The sequence below is a fragment of the Aethalodelphis obliquidens genome, unplaced genomic scaffold (assembly GCF_003676395.1).
Source record: "Aethalodelphis obliquidens isolate GAN/ISIS:26980383/991018 unplaced genomic scaffold, ASM367639v1 scaffold22, whole genome shotgun sequence".
In the NCBI taxonomy this organism is placed as follows: Eukaryota; Metazoa; Chordata; class Mammalia; order Artiodactyla; family Delphinidae; genus Aethalodelphis; species Aethalodelphis obliquidens.
In genome coordinates, this window is record NW_020837966.1 from 328224 (window position 1) to 343682 (window position 15459).

Below are 15459 nucleotides of genomic sequence, written 5' to 3' on the forward strand. Positions count from 1 at the left end.
TCACCTGTTTACACATCTCTCCGACCTGGTGCTCCTCTGCCACCACCCCCCACCTGACACTGGGCAGTGACCCTGCAGGCAATCCAACTGGCCTTCATCTCCTGCATCCCACCCTCCAAGGGGAAAATAGGGAATGAGTGGAGAAAGGCTTCTTGCTATCCCCTCCACTCTTTACTGGGTGCCCTAGCAGGGCCTGCTCTGCCACATAGGTCTCTGGGCCTCTGCTGACCCAGATGTAAAGTGGGGGATAATGATAGTAAGATCAAAGGGGACAAACTGTGTACAACTCAAAAGAGGCCCCACTGAGGGCTCCATAAATGAAAGGTACAATTTTATTGTCATTACAGAAAAATCAGTGAAAAAAAAATGACTACCAAACTGTGGGTTTTTTTTTTTTTAGAAACGATTATTTTATAAAGTCTTATCAGATATGTATTTTTCTTTCCCTCTTTCATGTGCAGGCACCTTCCTGGGCAGGAAGCAGACCCAGCAGAGGTGGAGTGGCAGTCCTCAAACTACCATGCCCCTCCCTGACACGGCACCCACACTCATGCAGGGCCTGTGCCCCAGCGAGACCAGCTCTGTGCAGACAGGGCTCTGCCCTGCAAGGGGGTGAGTAGCAGGTTCTGCAAGGCGCTAACACTTTGGCTCTCTTTTCTTGTTTATTCACCCATCCTCCCAAAACAGGGCTGGAGGCAGAAGAGGGTGGACACCTTCACAGGTGGGTGGGTCAGCGCCAGGACACCCAGGACTGCCTTGGGTCCAGCAACACATCTCAGGAAGAGGCTCTCGGCCGGGAGGAACCAGAGAAGCTGAGGCAGGGCTGGGGTCTCTGGAGCACTCAGGGCTCAGGCAGAGAGGTGGGGTTGGCTCTCCAACCCAAGGAGAATAAATAAATAAATACTATATAACTGTGCCGTCCCCCAGCCTGGCCTGCTCCCGCAGAAGGGGACTGTCAGTGTCAACCTCAGTTCCTCTGGCTGCCATCCCCCCTGAGACAGAGGCTGGCTGAAAGGAGGGGGCCTGCCCCACGCTGTGGACTGAGAAACCAGGGCCGGCCAAGTCTACGCAGTTCAGGAGGCCACAGCAGGTGAGTTGGGGCCTGGGCCCAGCCCACAGGGTGAGACGAGGTCCTGCCAGTCCCCTCTTCTGTCACATGGCCCACCACAATGGAGCCACATGGGAGCTGAGGGCACTGACCTCCAAGTCGTGTGACACTCCTCCCTACCCCTCACCCCCAGCCTTGTTCCTGCAGACCCTTCCTGGTCCAGCTGCCAGATGCATGTGGCACCAGGAAGACTGGAGGAGGGATAGTGGGAGCCCAAGTCCAGCTGGAGCCGGTGTCCCCTCCAGGGTCTGGCTGGGTGAGGCTAGGCGGTTGCTTGGCTGGGTCAGAGCTGGAAGGGGTACTGTCGGAGGTAGTCAGCCATGCGCCGGGGTAGTGGCAGGCAGTCCACATCGGCCACCAGACGGTTGATGACGAGGCGGCATAGGTGCTGCAGGCTTCGGGTGCTGCTTTTGCGCACAAAGGGCTGCACCAGTTTTAGGTGTACAGCAGTAGCAGGCAGTGCTGGGTCACCAGGTGCATCTTCCTTAGGGGTAGGCAGGGCTTGGGTGGTTGCAAGGTCAGGACTGTCACTTCGGGTATCTGCAGCACAGGAGGCCACATAGTGCTGCACAAGGCTGACCACATCTGGGAAGGCCAGGATGCGCGGCCTGGACAGGCAGTTGGAGTCCAGGCGGAAGCTGGAGTCGGCGTACTCAATGCGCACGTTGGTGGGGCCACGGGTGGTTTTGACCGACAATGTGAACAGGTAGCTGGGGTGGGTGCTGTCACGTACTAGGAATGTGCCCTCTGGCATCTTCTGCAGGTGTTGCCGGGCCTCACTGGCCGTAATGGAACCCCAGTACCAGCCTAGGCAAGTGGAGAGGGGGCTAAGAGACTGGTCACAGTGGAAATTAGTTGGGTGCACCAACCCAGGGCAAGGCAGGGCTCAGCCTCTCTCTTCACACCTCCCTGGGGAGTGCTGTACCCCTTCTCTCCCATCAGACTCTTCTGGCCAGAGCCATGCCTCTCAAATTAGACACAACAGGCAGAGCTAAACTTTCCCCATCAGACTTCAGGACAAGTCCTGCCTCCCTCCTCAGACTCACCAGATTCCCGAAGGTACGAGAAGGTCTTGGCTATGCACAGCAGATCTTCTTCGGGGTCCAGCACCTTGGGCTCACCCTCTGGCTGGGCTGGGGACTCCTCTGCTTCTTCCTCCAGGAAGGCGCCACCAGGTAAAGGCTGCATAGCTGGTTCGGGCAGCTCCAGGGACTCGGGCCACAGGGGCCGCTGCCCGATCTGCTCCACAGCGAGCAAAGGACAAGGTCTAGAAAGAGGTGGATGGGCGCTGAGTGGAGGCCCTGTGCTCTCCCCATTTCCAGAGATCCCCTCTGCCCCAGACTGGCTATGTGACCTCTGGCCAGTCTATCTCACTATGAGTCCTAGTTTCCCCTCTGCCCACCCACGGGCTCAATGAGACCAGTACCCCAACTCCCACTTGTCATCACAAAAGGCCCCTTGATTACTTCCCCCACATATGAACCCTCTTCTGAAAGAGACTTCTCCACCCTCCTGCATTTATTAAACAGTAATTACAGTCATCCCTCAGTATCCGCGGGGGATTGGTTCTGGGAGCCCCCGTGGATATGAAAATCTGCGGATGCTGAAGTCCCTTATATGAATGGCATAGTACAGTGAATACTTTGGGCCCTCCATATCCATGGGTTTCGCATCTGCAGATACGAAGGGTCAACTGTAATCTCTCTATTTTGCACCAACCAAATACACTTCATTCTCTATAGGCATCTCTAGCTCACAGTGGCCAGTTGGTGTTCTCACCACACTGACAGGATCCAGTACAAAGAGGCTTCACAGTGGTGCCCTCCTGGCAGTGGTGGGCCAATTAAATGGCACTTGTCCTGGTTGAGCCGAGGGATTGGTCACATGCTACCTCCCCACAGATAGGAGTATCTGTCAGAGGGACCTAGGTCCACACTGGCCAGGGCTTAGGGCCTGGAATAATATCCCCAAACAGGTCAGACACCAATCCTGTTCTCTCCTCCTCCCAGCTGAGGGTATAGGATAGACAGTGGCCTCTAAAGGCACTGACAAGTCCCACCTCCCATAAATATGAGCTCCCACCAAAGGGCAGGGTACTCATCCCACATTCCAGATCCTACCCTGACGAGCCCGCCCTACGAGGCACTATGATCTTATGCAAACACTGTTCTTCACTAGACGTCAGTTTCCCCTCCTCCTCAATGAGGGGTCCTACTAGCCCAGACACTGAGGGGTTCGGTCACACCATATTTTCAGATGGCTAGAGTTGGGTTGCTGAACTGGCCCCAATCTGAGCAGTAGCTTCCCTTTAGGGGAAGCCCACCCAGCATGGTGATCCTGGGGCTTCCTGGGATTGAGGGGCATGGCCCTGGTTCCCAAGGAAGAGACTGCTGGTCCTCTCCCACTCATCACAAAATAAATCCTTGGGTCTTGGGTCTGGTTCTCCGCTGGCCTCAAGACACCAAATAATGAAACCCTGGGCGCTCCCCTAAAGGAGAACTCATAACCCAAAGTCATAAAAGCAAAGAATGTTAGGGGGAAGTCAGGGTCTGCCTGTTCCTGAGCTGAGTCTGCCAGGCTAAAGGAAGGAGTAGCGGGGAAGGCACCGCAGGCTGAGATGATGGTATGGGTAAACACTGACAGGTACTGCTTACGAGGCAGGAAGAGGTGGGCAGGAACTGGCAGCAGGAGTCAGGCAGAGGAACCAGATCTGACAGTGTAAGTTATACAGTGTAGGTTATAGGTGACTCTTAGAAGATTTTAACAAATCAGGGGCCCGTGACCACTCAAGAGAAGGGGCCATAAGACCCTAGCATACCACAGCCTGCTAATACTTTTCCACCCCTACCCTGGCTGTACTACGGGAGCTCTGGAATCCCTGTTGGGGAGCTAGAGGCTGAGTTTCAAGGAACTGATTGGTGGCCTGCCTGCTGGAACCCAGAGCTCAGCTCAGGCCCAGGAGCCTTCTAGGAGTATGGGAGGTGTCATTGTCGTGGCGGTGGCTGTTATGTTCCAGGTGTGGGTGGCCAGTATGTGTGTGTGCCTGCTGTGGAGCCCAGCCTGTGAGTTCTGCCTGGGCACATAAGCCAATGAGGCAAACTTAGCCCTAAACGGGGATCCCTCAGCAAAGCTGACAACACATACCTACAATTGGGAATCCCTGCACCCTACTTCAGGAGGGCACCAGCTGGTCTGTGGCTGTGTGTGTGTGTAGGTCTTAAAAATCTTGCTTTCCCTGCTGTGGAGCACCCATTCACATCTTCTTTCATTCTCCCTGGAACCTTCTGAGCTCCTGTCAGATCAGTTTGGAGAGCATCAGACCCTTGGTTGAAGGGGATCCTGAGGCTCTGGCCAGAAGGAATGTGCCAAGAATGCTCAGCTGAGGCCAAGACTCTGTCTTATCAGTCCCCACCCCACCCCCACATTTTGGGAAACTTGGAGAAGGGAGGCAGGAGCCAAGGTCCTTCTCACATTGGGATCCCATTTTGGGCTGAGAGGAGGGCTGAGGACATTGTGGGGGTACCTCAGGCAGGACTGGGCCAAACCTAGGCTCTCCCAACAGCTGCTTGTTCAGCAGGTGCCAACCAGGGGAGAGGCAAGGATCTCAGGCTGGCTTCCTAAGAACAGCCTAATTGCTAGCCGAGGCAGGAGAGTGGATGACAGGACAGAGAAGGGCAGGGGCTGGCCCAAGGTCACAGTAGACTGTTGGGCCGTCAGGCTAGGATAGAGCGCTCCGGGCCCAGACGGCTGGGCAGGTGAGCCACGCCTTGGAGGACGCGCTGCCTGAGGCGTCTACGTTCTCCCACGCTTAGCCCACCCTGTTTCTCCTGTCGCCAGCCAACCCCCAGTTTCCCTACCCACAGTGCCAGTAGAGGTGGTGACGATGTTGTCACCCTTCCCTGTTGTCTCTCTCGAGGTCTTTCCGCGCTCGATCATTTCCGACCGGTCAAGTCCTCTTAATGCTCGGCAGCTAGCACGAGGCCAGTACTCTGCCGCGTGCTGGCGCAGAGCTGGGCGGGGGCGGAGAGCCGCGCTTACCCCTGAACGCAGAGGACCATGTCACGTCAGCGGCAGCGGCTGCTCCGGAGCTGGGGCTTGGCCTGACGGCGGCTGCTGGAGGGAGCCAGTGGGCGCGGGTCGCGCTCGCAAGGCAGGCTCCTGGGGCGCACGAGTGGCGGGTCGGGACTGAGAGGTGGCGGCGCGGGCCGGCCGGGAGGGCGCGTGGGGCGGGCCGGGAGGGCGGGGCGAGCAGCCTAATCTTTTGTCCTCTGTGTCCCAGCCCTTCCCGGAAGCGACGTCTTCCTAGAACCGCCGGCTGTGCGGCCGGGCGGGGAGGGGTGCAGGCGAGGGAGTCGGTTCCCTGGTCTGCGGCCGAGGGCCGCTAAAGGAAACACCTTTGACAGATTTCCAAGAACTTTCCAGGAAAGTGGGGCGGGGCTCCGCGCGCCGACCAATCGCAGCGCAGGAGGTGGAGCCGAGTGGTCACGCAGGGCCAATTACAGCGCTTGGACCCGAGGCTGACGTGACCAAGCCGGGTTGAGAGTGACCTAGAGAACATTAGGGAAAGTCCAGGTTGAAGAGGGCTAGGGAGGTGCAGGTGCTCTACCTACCGGAGCCCAGATTTCTTTCGGGCACTCCGCTTCGTTGGGAACAGGCCCCCTTATCTCTCTGTAGAACCGGTGGCAGCACGAGGGCGCGGTCACCGGCCTGTCCGCCCAGCTAGCGGCTCCTCCAAGGCGGTCTGTCTGGTGTGCGGGGGCCCCCTGTGGGCTGCACTTGGACCCCTGGACTCTGTTTCTGGGGAGGTGGGTGGCAAAGGGTGTGGTTTGGAGAGGGACATTAGGGGAGGGAAGGGGTACAGAGGGAGTACTCAGATACGCGCAGCTTCACGGGGGTCAAGCCTGCGGCCACCACAGCCAAGAGGATCCAGGCGAGAACGTTTTCACTGAGAGCTGGGGGAGAAGGCACCATCCCAACCTTTGCACCAGGCAGGGCCATCCAGTCTCGGCCCCAGCCTGTCCTCTGGCCGGCCCTCCAATCAGGGAAGAAATGACTACCGACTTGAGGGGCAGGCAGGCCCCCAGCTCACCCCACAGGACAGTTCACATGTGTCTCTGGGTTGGTGGGTTCCCTAAAAATGTGGGAGAGAGACCTGGAGCTCCAAACACCCAGAGATAAACTGAAGGTGGGGGGTAACGGTAGAGAGAAGGATCAGTGACACCCCCTCCCATCTACATGGAGCACTTGATACATTTGATTCTCAACAGCTGGTATTACCCCCATTATGCCGAGCCCCAGGGAACAAAAGTCAGAAGCCCATGCTCCTACCCTTGATCCTCTCCACCTTTTCCCAGTTCACTGGACTCACCAGGGAACATCTTGAAAGACCCTAGGGGCTGCACACACCTCCTCTAAGCCCTTGGACCAGAAGGAGAGGGAGAGAATTGGAGAAGTGGCAGGGTCCACTCCCCCCTTCCAACTTACCGGTGTGTACCCCCAGGTTCCCCAGAAAGAAGGTAAGCTTCAGATCCCCTAGCAGGGATGACAGACTCCTGGCAGGGTCCAGAAGCCTAAATGGCAGTATCCAGGTTTTCCCAAGGCAGACAGGGCTGAGCTTGCCCTGCCTGGGAGGGGATGGAAGACAGAGGGGTCCAAAAGCAAAACCCCGTGAAACAGGACAAAATGACAAAATAAACTGGTTAAGATGAGAAATGACTTCAGGAAACCCACTTCTCTGTAAATTTCCTGAAGGGAAGTTGAGCTTCAGTGTTGCCCCACCAGTCCTCCTGAGTAGGCCAGAAGCTGCTTGCATGGGGTGGAGATGGGTGTAGAGACCTCATTGCCACTTCGATGGCTGGGGCACCTGGAGAGCCCAGCATGGAGCCCCTGTATAGGTGCCGTTCCTCCAGTAGGAACTGTCTACTGCTCCACATTACTAATGAAGACAAAGGGGCTTCACAGCTGCCAAGCAACAGAGCTGGATTTGAACCTTGGTCCCCCTGGCGACAAATCCCAAGCTCTCTACCCCGAGATTGCCCTTTCCCTCTAACTATGATTACTTTACTGAATGCTTACTATGTGCCAGATGCTCTCAGCAATTTCCAGCCCCATTTCATTGCCTAACTACTACATATTGTCCCCTCTTTACAGGTGATAAAAATGAGGCATAGAGAGGGTAAAATATACCCTAGATCTCACAGGCCCAACCCCATCCCCCACTTCCTCTCTAGGCTCCTATTACAAGCCAACTCCTAGACATCCTTCAGGATCCAACTTTCAGGTCCTCAGTGAAGCTTCCCTGCCTTCAGGACAGTCAACATCAGGGCACCACAGGTGTCCCCTTGAAAGCGCCCCCTACAGAAGTCAGTGATTGTGCAGTTCTGTGTGTAAACTAAAGGACCCAAGGGTTTTGCCCTCCAACTGCCCTTTGTAAATTTGACAGCACTATGCACCTCCCCTGAATACTGGGAAGAGTGGTGTGCCTTTGTTTTACCTGAGGTGCCTGCCTCTGGCCATCTAATTGTCACCTCTCCTGCCCTGATTGCTGGGCCCACACTGCCACCCAGTGGCAATTCCTCTCATAGTTTCATGTGCCACATCTCCATGGATTCTTCCTTCCAGAAAAACCCCTCCCGTGCACCCGAGATTCTTGCTGCAGGATCTCTCTGCCCTTCCCCACCCAGAACAGACACAAAATGGGTCACAATAATATACAGCAGTGCCTTCCTCAAGGTCTGGCTCATTTAGTCTGTAAACTTTCATATGTGCAGCCTCTCCTCTCCCCAAAGAATAGTCCACATGTCTACATGTGTGTGTATGTGTGTGTGTGTGTGTGTGTGTGTGTGTTGAGAGAGTGGTTTCAGCTGCCCCACCACCCCACCCAGGCACTCACTGGATTCCTTGGTCACTGTAAGCTGTTCCAAAGTTCTCAGCCCTCATCCCCTTGGACATACAGCTCTCATGGAGAGCTGTGTGGCAGAGTTTGCCACCATGTACCCACCTGCCCTGGCCCAGCCATCCCCAATACTGAATCCTCCCATCAATTTGCAGGTGGCAGATGCTTGCTGGAACATGAGCAGCGAGGGGAAACCATGCATTCTGACTCCCCTGGGTCAGCTGCAAAACACATGTCTATGATGAACCCGTGTGGGGAACGTGTGTGTTTGTGTAAGCACTGGCCTTGGTATGGACACTGCAAGAGGAGAGACATTGTCATTCCTTACTTTTTACATTTCTATATGGTTCGAATTTATTATAACAAGCAAGTTTTGCTTATGCAATTAAAATTTTTAATAAAGAGAGACCAGTTTAAAAAATACAGATACAGTGCGCAGGCCACGTCGGAGCCAAGCCCAGCTGATCAGCCATGATCATGGATGTGCAGCTGGCCATCTTCGCCAACCTGCTTGTCGTTCTCTGTCACTACATGGCCATCAACAGTCCCAAGAAGTAGGAATGAAAGTGGCGCTTTCTCCACCTCAAGTTTCCAGGACATAGTCTGAGGCAATATGGAGCGTGTGAGGGGCCTTCACCCTTCACTTCGTCCCTTCTACCCATCACAATATACAAAGCAACTACACCTGGATTTGTCGAAACAACTTTTATTTCCTCAAAGTCTTCCTTAACCCTATGGCACAAAAAGCTGCCACTGAATAGGGCCCAGTATAGGGGCTACTTTCTTTTCTACTCCCTCCCTCCAATATAAAAATATAGATTTTTTGTGGTCAAAAAAAATACAAAAATGTTAGAACAATTGTAATCTAACTCCATTTTTAGAAAATAAGATAGCTCAGAGATCACAGCACGCAGAGATGACCTTGGCTACGACAAGTGGCCAGCCTCCACCCTCAGCTCTCTAGACCCCTGCTTATGAGTGGGGCCTTGCTTGTCCAGAATGAGATCTTGCTCAGCTTTGGGTTCACCTGGCTCAAACCAGTCGTCTCCATAGGAGAAGGAGAATCCTTCTCTAGTGTCCAAGCCTTCAAGCAGTGGTAGCTTCTGGATCACAGGGCTTCCTGCAAGGCTCTGAGATCTTGGATCAGATTCTCAGGTGGGGCTCAAGGACAGAGGTCCTGGCTCCAGCTAGGCATAAATGTGTGTGTGTTGTGTGCATGTGTATGCCTATGTATCTCTGTGTGCATATGTGCACATGTGTAAAGGTGTGATTGCATGTGTGTGAACATGTGTGAGAATGTGTACATGTGGATGTGGGAGTGGGGCAGGGAGGCACAGGAGAGGAAGGCATAGTTTGAGGGTGAGAGCTGGGCCCTGGAGTTGTTCTTTGGGGGTTGGGATAGGGGCTGTACCATGGTAGCTACTTACCTCAGGCAGGTCTCTTGACCTCTCAGGGCTTGTCACTCGTGTGTCTGGTGTAGGCTGCACAGGATTGGTACTGCCTTCCCTCCTCCAGTCCCAGTGCGATCATGGGGTGCCCAGATAGAGCATCTACCCAGTGTCTGGTCCGAAAGAAGAGCTCAGTACGCTTGGTTGAGGCTGTCAACTGGGCTTCTGCTTTACTGAACCTTCCTAGCTTGAAGGTCGCCTCAAGGAGAGAGGGAAGAGCCCCTCACACCCTCATCCAGCTCAATGCCTGCACACAGAGGGTGCCTGTTCTCCTGGAACTTCTGCCCAGTCATCCACGTGCATCCACATGCATGTGTGTGTTGGGGCTTAAGGGCAGGGAGCTCGCTGGGCCCCAATTCCGAAGCCAGAAGATACCTTTTGATACTTAGGTATACAGAGGAGTTACCTACGGGTGGGAGAGAGGCTGCGGTTCCTGCAGTCCTGCTAGTGGCCTGTAGATGGCAGCAGAGGCTCGCAGAGGGATCTTGCCCCAAATCGCATGTTCCCTGTCCCAAGTGAGCCACCTCTTTCGGGGCTGTGGGGCGAGAGGGAAGTGCAGGAGTAGTGCAGATTTGTCCAAGGAGACAGCCACACACTCTGCAGCTCTAGACAAGTTGTTTCCTCTAGTGGGTTCTCAGCTTCCTCATCTGTGAAATAAGAGTTAACAGTCTGTGATGGGAAAACCCGTTCGCAATATGTAAGGTAATCTAAGATGGGCTCAGAGTAGAGACCTAAATGTGGAAGGGAAAACCACTTAGCTAATAAAGAATATCTGTCACTGTGGTAGGAGGAGGAGACTTTTTAAACATGACACCAAAAGCTCTAACCATAAGGTGAAGAGTTGATGGATCTGACCAAAGGGGAATTCAGGATTTCTGGTCTTAGGACGCTGTATTCCAAGGGAATATGAGCAGGAGATGCACAGAAGGGTAGAGATGCCAGTGCTAGAGAGACGCGCAGAGCCACCAGGAGCTAGAGAGACACGAATCACAACAAAATTCTATTTCACTCTTGCGCTGTTGGCAAAAATTAAGACTTTAGATACGCTCGCGGTGGGCCACCACTAAGGAAGTTGCAAGCCTTACAGATTATACTGGAGGGCCTCCTGGCAGCGTGCAGAGAAAACACCCGACTCAAGGGGCTACCTGAGACTCCAAGAAAAACAAGACTTCCTGTGCTGCCACTTCCTTGGTGGCTGGTAAAATCCGCGGCTCGCACAGCCCACGCGGAACCCGGCTGCGCTAGCGCTGGGGTCTCCCCGGAGGCTGGCGGAGCCTAGGAGATTTCTGCACCCTGGAGAAGCCACGCCCCCTATTTCTGCTTCAGCTCTAGGCGGGCCTCGCCCCGCCCCGCCCCGTCCTGCCAGGGCCCGCCTGGCCCTTTAAGGCTGACCAAGCCCGGCCTCAAGCCGGGGACGCGCGGGGGAGGGGAGCAGTCACGTGGGCAGGCGGCGGGGTGACTCTCAGCTCTGGGCGCTCGCGGCCGCGGGCTTCGGCGACCGCCGCGCCTGCCCCTTACCGGCGCTGCAGCCAGGTGCGCTGCCGTCAGGTGCGCCCTCGCCAGGTACGCCCTCCCTGGGCCCGCTCCACCTCCCATTCCCGGGACCTCGCGGCCCTTTCCCCTCTTGACAGGTGGCCGGGCAGGACTCGCCTGTGCCCCGCTGCGTGACCACCTCCCCCTGCCGCGGGTCCGTACACTGCGGCAGTTCGTTCCTCATTCCCAGCCCTGTCCCCCACCCGAAGCCCACTCTGGCTCAGGGCCTCCAAGGCTGGGGTGTACTGAAGAAGTCTGAACGGAACTCACTCTGCCTCTCTTTCCCAGGTGGCCCTGGACGCGCCAGGCTGGGGCCTCCTCTGAGCGCCCCGCGGGGGCCATGGATGTCGAGACAGCAGAGGAGCAGGGGGGCCCTGCGCCCCCACCAGGTGCACCCTGCGAACCTTGCTCAGCCGGCACTCCCGCCCTTGTGGGGCGGCGGGAGCCCAAGAAGTACGCAGTGACCGATGACTACCAGTTGTCCAAGCAGGTGCTGGGCTTGGGTGTGAACGGCAAGGTGCTGGAGTGCTTCCACCGGCGCACCGGGCAGAAGTGTGCCCTGAAGGTCAGTGACCCCTCACTGCCGTGTGGGTGACCCGGAGGGCCCAACAGCAAAGACCTGTGGGTACAGGATATGACCAGGGCCCCTGTTAAGCTTCTTATGCTCAGAATTTCATCTTCTTACTCCTCTGTAAGGTTGGACTCCCGGTTCTCTCTGCTTTACAGATGGGGAAACAGGCTTAGCCTTGCTAAACTCCGAGTGTCCCAGGGAGCAAGGGGTCAAGGGGTGGAGTCAGTGTGGGTAGAGCCTGCTGTACCCGGAAGCAGGGAAGGAGGGGCTTCTGGCTCTGGGTTTCAGGCTGGGCCTATGAGTTTGGGCCCAAGGGGGACCCTCACTCAGCTTGGCTGCCCCTTCAATGAGAAACTCTTCTGACTGGAATAGGTCTGAGTTTCTTTCTGCCTGAGGCTGTGTTCTCATGAAAGCTTGGGGTGGGGCTACATTCTCTTGGGTCCCCTGCCTGCCTAGGCTGGAGTGGGAGCCTCCCGGGGCTTGCTGGTGGGCAAGGCTGACGCCCACTGCACCTGTGGGCAGGAAGCTGCTGACGGCTCCAGGTGAGTCACTAGACCCATGTTGAGAGGGGGCAGCCCTGCTCCAGCTCTGACCCACCCTGTTTCCTGGGCAGAGGGCAGCCAGCCATCTAGCCACGTCATACCATAGGCTCCCTATAGGCCTGGTTAAGACCTCACTGATAACATGTGGAGCCCAGGGAGTCCTGGAGGTGGCTGATCTAGCCATGTAGTTCTGGCTTAGGTCATATAGTTCTGGGCCCAGGACCCTGGCCCGTACCTAGAAGCTCTTGAATTTGTCATCACTGAGAACTTTACTTAATTGCAGCCTGTAACACTGGTCACCTGGCTAGGTAGAGTATGGCAAGGAGAGTGGCTCCTGGAGGTTAGAATACAGCTAAGGATCTCCTCATTTTACAGACATTGTAATTATGAGCCCAAGCACAGAGTCCTGCAGATGTAGCTCTAATCTTTGGCCTGCATTTGCCAGCTCCATGACCTTGGACTAGGTCGTGGACTCTTGAAATCAGGTTTCTCTGCTCAAGGGTTGATGAGAGTTGACGTGAGCTTGGAATGAGATGATGCATATAGAGTAATTGGTACAGGGCCTGGTGCAGGCCTGGAGAGGCTACAGGAGTTATTTAGGGCACAGAGTCTGCAAGTATCTGAGCAGGGGACCTGGGCCCAGCTCCCTGTGTCTTTCCCAGTGGCCCTAGGACTGATAGAGGGGGTCATCTCCCCAGGGTGGTCTTGGAGGGGATCATGAGGATGGGTCTGGAAGATGCTTAGGGCAGGGCTGGTGAGGCTGGGTCTCAGGCACAGCTTCTTTGCTTGTGAACCCAGCAGTGGAGTGGGGTTGGGAGGCCCTTTTGGAGCCCCGGGCAGGGGATTCTCTGAGTCCTTCAAGGGAAAGGAGGCTCTTCTGAGGGGAGATGGGGCTAAAGAAGTGAGAAGTGAGAGTCTTCATTCTCTCCCTCAGCACCATCTTAGCCCTTTCACTCCTGCTAGGGTCATGGTACAGTCTGGGTGGGCAAGGGGACGACAGAGGCCTCTTCTTAATACCAAGGTTTTGGCCTTGTGAGCCAGGGCTGAGCTCTGACCACCCGCTGTGGTACTCTAGATGCTGTGAGTGAGGCAGGGGTGGAGTGAGAGGCTGGAGTTCATGGGCCCAGGCAGAACTGGCTTTAAGCAGGCCTGGGCCTAGGCCTTTCCCCGTAGGTGCTGTGTCTGACAAGTGACTTGGGGGGACTTCTGTCTGCAACAACTTCCAAAGCACCTCCTCTTGAATCTAGGGCCTCAGTGCTCTCTGTTCTGGACTAGGAATTGGGCAGGCCTAGAACAGATGCCCCTACTGTACCCCTTTAGGCTTCATGGGTGAGCGTGGCTAGGGCTATTGGCTTGGGACCTTCAGGACCTGGTGCTAGGTTAGCCCTCAAGGGGGACATGGATTAGATGTGCCCCCACCCAGCACTTTCCTGTTCTTGCCAACCCCCCCCCCCCCGCCTCCAGTGACCAAGTCCCCACCCAGCTAGGTAGGGCCTCACCATCTTCCAGGATGGGATGAGCACAACCTCTAGCACGTTGTACCTATACTGTGAGTGATGGCTCTAGCCTTGACAAGGTAGGTGGCACCTTTATGCTTATAGCCTCTACCCTCTGCCCAGGAGGGCCAGGGCCAGGAGACCTCAGCACATGGCCTGGCTTGGGCCCCAGGAGCTCAGCCCGTCCATGAATGGGTCTCAGCCCTCTCTCTGCCTCTGCCTAGCCCTGTGCCTTTCTGCTTCCCTGTACCTACGTCCTAGGTTACCAGGCTGGCCCGTCTTTGTCTTGTGGTCTGGATCTGTCCAGGTGTCGTGGCCTCTCCCATATCTGTCCTCTTGGCCCTGTTGCTTAGGGTGGTAGATGGTGCTTAGCATAAAGCCTGGAACACAGCAGGCACTCATAAAACAGGAAGAGCTGTGGTCGATGGCCCTGTAGCTGTTGCTGTTCTTTGGAGGCCCTAGAGAAGCAGGCTTCTCCTTCCTAGGGGGCTGGGCCACTTCCCCGTTCCCTCAGCCCCTGACTGCTGGCTTGGTCCATCTTGGCCTCACTCATACTCAGGAACTCTCTCCCAAGGCCAGCTTCTGCCACCAGTGCTGTCATTCCACTCTCCATTCGACCCTTAGCACTTCTGCTATCCCTTTGGCAGGAACTAGAGGTCTGCCTGCCAAGTATCTGGGGCAGGGGACTGCCTCCTACTGACCTCTTGCTTGTGACCCCTTTCAGGCCTAACTGGTTAATTGACACCCCTTATTTTCACTCCTAACTGGACACAGCCACCCCATCACATTAGACACCCAGCCTCTCAAACCTTATCCCATATATGAAAGTCAGGACCTGGAGTTAGTGGTCAGAAGTCACGTGGCTTGATTGGGATGGCGGATTATAGCAGAGGCCTGAATCCCCTCCTCTCCTGACTTCCTGCCAAGCCGCCTTGTTGTCCTCGGCCTCCTGGCAGGCAGAAGTGACAGTGGTACTTAGATAAATAAAAACAAAGCCTTGAGGAGACTGAGGGGGTCTGCAGTGGGAGTCTTTCCTAGCCCTGCTCTCTGGGCTCTGCGTCCACTGAAAAATGTTGGAGGCCCCTGGGGCTTCCAGTGCCCTCATCTTCCTGTCTTTGTCAAAGAGTAGAGTGGTAGGGTGCTGGATCCACATGCCCAGGAGATCCCTGCATTGCTCCATGGGTGGGGCTGGCCTGTTGGAGCTGGTGCTGTGGAGCTGGATTTGAGGCTGGGTGGGGCTTCCAGGCAGGCCAGGTACTTTCTCATTTGGAGCTGCTACCCCTTCACCTACCGTCTCCAGGCCGGTCAGATCAGCCTCTGCAGGACCTCTTGTTTACTGAGTCAACAAATCAGGAAGCATGTGGAGGGCTGGTGGCCTTGTACAACAGAGTCCCCAGTAGTGGTTTTACTGTACCCAAGCATCTCTTCAGGCTGCCCCTCTCCTGAAAGGAAAGAATCTGAGGAATTCAAGCACTACAACACTCAAGTGGAGCCTTCTGAATTGCCAGGAGTGGGCAACTTGCTTTTTAAATGAGGATCCTAAGGAGAGCATCAAACTCTATAAAATGCAGATAGTGAGATTTTGGGGCAGAGGGGGATTGTTTGGATATGCTTCACATCCTGCCCAGCTGGCCTCGCTCACAGCTCTAGAAGCTGTGCTCGTAGCCTACTGTCAGGATCCCCTTTGTTGCGACTTCCAGAGTCTTCTTCCCACCCCCACCCCCCAGGAACTGATGCCATCTCTCCAGCTTCAGGCCTTGGTGGTATGGAGTCTAATATTCTTGTGAATGGCCAATAGTTTTTCAGAGCGTTCTGTCTGGCAGGCCTTGTCCCAGTGTACAATACATGTTATCTTCCCTAACTCTT

General features: G+C 55.5%; 4 protein-coding genes across 6 annotated transcripts in view; 3 read left to right on the forward strand and 1 right to left on the reverse strand.

Annotated features, from left to right (window-relative positions):
• The window catches only part of HEMK1 (HemK methyltransferase 1, mitochondrial release factors N(5)-glutamine), a 34541-nt gene extending 33965 nt beyond the window's left edge, over nucleotides 1-576 (forward strand). Inside the window, exon 12 of the mRNA XM_027120924.1 lies at nucleotides 462-576. The gene's annotated coding sequence lies outside the window, so the exon portion shown is untranslated. The remainder of the gene's footprint in view (nucleotides 1-461) is intronic.
• CISH (cytokine inducible SH2 containing protein) lies at nucleotides 315-5575 on the reverse strand. Its single transcript, XM_027120929.1, has 3 exons — nucleotides 5147-5575; nucleotides 2155-2375; nucleotides 315-1915 (listed from the first exon to the last, which is right to left on the reverse strand). Exons 1-3 carry the CDS (start codon nucleotides 5164-5166, stop codon nucleotides 1392-1394), a joined length of 765 nt encoding a protein of 254 aa, XP_026976730.1. The 5' UTR covers nucleotides 5167-5575; the 3' UTR covers nucleotides 315-1391.
• On the forward strand, nucleotides 983-8665 carry LOC113627928 (dolichyl-diphosphooligosaccharide--protein glycosyltransferase subunit 4-like). Its single transcript, XM_027120930.1, has 3 exons — nucleotides 983-1090; nucleotides 6463-6624; nucleotides 8159-8665. Exon 3 carries the CDS (start codon nucleotides 8475-8477, stop codon nucleotides 8559-8561), a length of 87 nt encoding a protein of 28 aa, XP_026976731.1. The 5' UTR covers nucleotides 983-1090; nucleotides 6463-6624; nucleotides 8159-8474; the 3' UTR covers nucleotides 8562-8665.
• Nucleotides 985-15459, forward strand: part of MAPKAPK3 (MAPK activated protein kinase 3) — a 37416-nt gene continuing 22941 nt past the window's right edge. For 2 of the 3 annotated variants that reach the window (XM_027120922.1, XM_027120920.1), the window contains exons 1-2: nucleotides 10879-11014; nucleotides 11273-11549. In XM_027120922.1, coding sequence (XP_026976723.1) covers nucleotides 11325-11549 — 225 coding nt within the window. In that variant the 5' untranslated portion in view covers nucleotides 10879-11014; nucleotides 11273-11324. Of the gene's footprint in view, nucleotides 1091-10878; nucleotides 11015-11272; nucleotides 11550-15459 lie in introns of those variants that run through there. The other variant, XM_027120921.1, reaches the window with a different exon arrangement.